We start from the raw sequence: 5,217 nt of genomic DNA, 5'->3' as shown, positions 1-5,217 counted from the left end.
TGATCAAAAAATCGATTTAATGCGTTAATAAACGCTGTTGTGCTCAGGTCTCCGACTAATTCAATGTGTACTGCCTTTGTCGAAAAGCAAACAAAAATACATACGTAACCTTTTACTAACGGAGTATTGCGACGCATACTTGTTTTGATCATAAAGGGACCGGCGAAATCAATACCACAGCTTAAAAACGCGCGCGTCGGTTCTACTCGTTCCGCCGGTAGGTTACCCATAATCGCCTGCACGACTACAGGTTTATAACGAAAACAGGTTACACATTTATGTGTTATACTTCTGGCGATATTTCGTCCGTTTAACGGCCAGTATTTCGATCGCAGTGAACATAATGTCGCTTGCGGACCTCCGTGCATGCATCGCTCGTGCTCGTACTTAAATAATAATTGAGTAAAATGACAATCCGCTGATAGTACTATTGGATGGCGCTTATCGACGTCTAACGTAGCGGCATTATTTAATCGTCCACCAACCCGTATAATTTTATCTTCGTCTAAAAATGGACATAATCGAAATAATTTGCTGGATACAGCTATTTTATTTAAATTAATCAAATCTTTGATTTCATGCGAAAATGCCTCCTTTTGTATACACTTTATTATCGATAACCGTGCGTCGTTAATTTCGTCCGTACTCAGTACACCGTCGCGTTTTATATTTGTGTGCGATATGTTATAATAGAAACGTAAACAATACGCTACGACGCGCAATAATCTATTTAACGACGAGTACCGGTTTATCAGTGATGGATATTGCGGTTGTACGTCAACAGGCACGTAGCCAGGGGGGGCCTGGGTGGGCCGGGCCCACCCTAAATATACTCTGGCCCAGGGCCGGCCGGCCCCCCTTCAAATTATCAAATAACCAATTATCAAAAATGTGATTATGCACATTGAGAAAAATCAATTGTGATTACTACTAGGTAATACAATTATTATTGTAATAATTAAATTTTTATATTCGCGGAACCGAGGATATAACTTAATCTGAAAAAAATATATTATAATACGAGGGACGTCCAGAAAGTAAGGTTACAACATATGTTAAAAATTGAAAAATGGATATATTTAAATGAAATTTACAAAATAAGTGTCAAAACATGTCATTATTTCTCTACATAATCGCCATTAAGATCAATACATTTTTGAAGCCTAGGGACCAGTTTTTGTATACCCTCGTCGTATACCTTCCGCTCCACCTCCCGAAGCCAATTTTCGACAGCATCCTGGACCTCCTCGTCATTTGAAAATCGTTGTCCACCTAAAAACTCCTTCAATTTATTGAAAAGATGATGATGGTGCCAGGTCCGGGGAGTAGGGTGGGTGAGTCACAATATCCCACCCAAATGAAACAAGCAGGTCCTGAGTGAGATGGGCGGTATGCGGTCTCGCGTTGTCATGAAGGAGTGACACACCACGAGTCAGCATTCCTCTCCTTTTGTCCTTGATTTTTTTTTTCAACTTTTTGAGTGTCTCACAGTATGCAGCTGCATTTATGGTGGTTCCTTTAGGCATAAAATCGACCAATAATAACCCTTTCCGGTCCACGACGATCATCGCGAACTTTTTCTTCAACCTGCTGCAGAAGCTCATTTGAAATGACGGATGGTCTTCCACACCTTTCTTCGTCGGGAGTGTCAGTACGGCCTTCTTTAAATAATCTAACCCACTTGGTAACATGCTGACGTGTCATAACCTCGGATCCATAGGTTTCCACAAGCTGGCGATGAATACTGACCGCGGATTCGTTACGCAAAGTAAGGAATCGAATAACAGAGCGTATCTCACACCTACGGTAGGTGGAGCGATTGGAGGACGAACTGTTTGACGCGTTTGGCTGCTGTGACGACATTTCGTAACGGACTGAGGCGTTTGAATATTTGTTTTGATAGTTAGAAAATTCTCTACATGATAGTGGTGACAACTTTGAAAAACAAAATTCCCTTCATTCTACACAGCCCTTGTAACCTTACTTTCTGGACGTCCCTCGTATGGTCTTGATACCTGTTTTATAAACAATAATAGACTAGCCGAAGTTATAAGCCTATAAATAGTCAGTGCGTACCCGACTGTTATTTGTAGACTGTCAGCGATTCAGTTGTTATCTTATCCATTAAATATAATTTTATTAAACAAAGATGAACTAACGTATTTTAATATGCTTCATGCTTGATGGTTGAAGAACTGATATCAGATATTAATTAATGATTAGGTATAAACAATGATGAATTAAAAACTAAACAGTTTAGTTACTAAGAACTAAGAAGTACCTAATGGAATATATTTTGCAATTTGATTATTTGTATTGACCCATGAATGCTAACAGTCTGACCGTGTCATATGTCATATGTGAACTGTTAATTATTTGTTAATGCAATGAAACGTTTTTTAATTAGCAATGCTAGTACAGCAAGTGCTAAAAAAAATTGTACAACTAAATTTGATGCTATTGAAAATATATGTTCTACTCCATCTGGTAAGTACCTATTACTATTAACTTAAATAATTTAAAATTACCATCTTGTATATTTAAATATTTGATACCTTTACGACAGTAAAATCAAAACTATAGCAATTTTTATTTTACAAAGAATTAATAATCTAATATATTTCATATTTATGATTTATCAGGCAGTTGTGCTTATGAAATTGTGACTGAGAAAGTGTCAAACAAAAAACCATTATTCTCAACAGATTCTTGTAAATTACAAATTGAAGATGCTGGTAAATATAATAAATAATATTTTTTGATATATTTATACTAATATTTAGTATCTATAAAAGTATACCTACTATATAATATTATAATATATTAATAAAAATACTACATATTTAAAATTTACTAAAATAAGTTTTAGAATTATGTAGTTGGTAGTTTTGCAATGTAGGTATTATTAACTATAACCATGTTATATGGATTTTATAAGTTACATAATAGTTGCTAATATTATAAGTATATTTATGCTGGGTTGCATATAATAATAATATTTTTTGCATCTTTGAATATTTTAATAGACATTTAAACACTAAACAGTAGTACAGTACCTACCCTCATTTAGATCTGTTAAGAAGAATGATTGTAATGAATCATTAAGTTTACTAAATAAATAAACATAAATCTATTTATTATTAATTTTAAAATATTAAAAAAACATTCTATGCAATAGCAGTAATTACATAATAAAAAATAAATATATATACTTGATGTTAATATTGATGATAATCTAATATCTGATATGAATAATGATGATGATGTAATACATAATGTGAATAATGATAGAAGTTTTTTTATAAATAGTCGTACTACTCAAAGCCAGGAAAAAAATAGACAAATAAATAGTCAAAAATATTTGAAATCCGAATTATCAAAACTAGAATGGAGAGAAGCCAATTTTTGTCCTGATTCCCAGTTTTTAAACTTTGAACCTATTCCACTTCCTACTGAAATATCAAAATTGAAAACACCAATTGACTTTTTTTCATATTTTTTTAACGACGACCTATATTCACATATAAAATCTGAATCAATTAAATATTCAGTTCAAAAAAATATTAACAAACCCATAACTTTTACTACAAATGAGTTAAAACAGTATATTGGAATAACAATATTTACATCTATTGTTCAAATTGCTAATGTTAGGAAGTATTGGAGCTCTAGAGTCGGATATCCTCCTATAAAGTGTACCATGGGGCAGAAACGTTTAGCATTACTCATTTTAATGATAATGATACAGCTCTCCCAAGAAATCATGAGGACCACGATAGATGTCATAAGCTCAGACCTATATTTGATCATTTAAATAAACAGTTTTCTAGCATTCCTCTTGAAAGAGATTTAGCTATAGATGAGCAACTGTGTGCCACAAAAGCACGCAGCTATTTAAAGCAATATTTACCTTTAAAACCACATAAGTGGGGATATAAGTTTTTTGTTTTATGTAGTAGTAAAGGATATGCATACAACTTTGAATTATACACTAGTCAAGAAAATTTTGAGAAATTTAGACTTAACACTGAACCTGATTTGATGGCTAGTGCCAATGTTGTTGTAAGACTCAGTAGAATAATTCCGGAAAACAAAAACCACAGACTCTACTTTGATAATTACTACACTACCATACCACTTGTACAATACATGGCAAAAAAGGTGTTTTAACACTAGGGACTGTTCGTAGAAACCGAATTCCCAATTGTAAGATTCCATCTGAAAAAATAATGCTTAAAGAACCTAGTGGAACTTCATACGAATATTTAACTGTATTTAACAACGTTCCAATAACTTCAGTCATATGGAAAGATAATAAACTGGTGACACTTCTTTCATCTTATTGTGGCATATTACCTGAAATGTCCATCAATCGATTTGATAAAAATCCAAAAGAAATATGGAAGTAAAGTGCCCTTCAATAATTAAAGAATACAACCGCCATATGGGAGGTGTTGATCTCCTTGATTCTTTGATTGGGCGTTATAAAATTAAAATACGGACAAAAAAGTGGTACATGAGGGTCTGGTATCACCACATTGATATATCAATCGTTAATGCATGGTTACTCTATAGACGAGTGGAAAATGAAAATGGTAGAGTACCAAAATTAAGTTTATTTGATTTTCGTACAGAAGTTGCATTTTCATTAACAACGTCTGTATCTACTCCAAAAAGAGACAGACCATCTAATGAAGAAAGAGAACAGATAAAAATACCTAAACAACATACTCATTCAATAACACCTGAAGATATCAGAAGAGATGGTTTACATCATTGGCCAGAATATAAAGAATCAAGGCAACGGTGCAAGTATGAAAAATGTGGAAAACTAACACAATGCACTTGTACTAAATGTGATAAGTATTTTTGTTGCGGTGTCAACAGAAATTGTTTTAAAGATTTTCATACTAAATAACAAAACATTTTTTTGTTCCTAATTAGGTAAAACAAGTAGTTCCTAATTACGTTTTATAACTTGAAGAGTGCAATTTATTTTTAAATTTTATTAAATAATTTATAAGTGTTACTATAGTAATGTTATTTTTATTCACTTTGTTTTTTAAATATATTTTATATTTTTTAAATAATATATTTTATAATTTAAGCAGTGCAATCTATTTTTTAATTTCATTAAATAATTTATAAGTATCTTAAAAATGTTGATATTTTTATTTTTTTTTTTTATGTATAAATTTGTTTTTGAATATTGTTTTT

At 32.3% G+C, this 5,217-nt stretch overlaps 1 protein-coding gene across 1 annotated transcript; it reads left to right on the top strand.

Moving 5' to 3' along the window:
• The first annotated feature begins 2,387 nt into the window (after nucleotides 1–2,387).
• On the top strand, nucleotides 2,388–4,918 carry LOC132925997 (uncharacterized). Its single transcript, XM_060990349.1, has 5 exons — nucleotides 2,388–2,487; nucleotides 2,643–2,735; nucleotides 3,749–4,072; nucleotides 4,177–4,405; nucleotides 4,576–4,918. The coding sequence occupies exons 1-5, from the start codon at nucleotides 2,388–2,390 to the stop codon at nucleotides 4,916–4,918; spliced, it is 1,089 nt and encodes a 362-aa protein (XP_060846332.1).
• Nucleotides 4,919–5,217: the final 299 nt, after the last annotated feature.

The sequence above is a fragment of the Rhopalosiphum padi genome, chromosome 3, assembly GCF_020882245.1.
Source record: "Rhopalosiphum padi isolate XX-2018 chromosome 3, ASM2088224v1, whole genome shotgun sequence".
NCBI lineage: Eukaryota > Metazoa > Arthropoda > Insecta > Hemiptera > Aphididae > Rhopalosiphum > Rhopalosiphum padi.
This window is presented reverse-complemented; position numbering and strand designations above follow the sequence as displayed.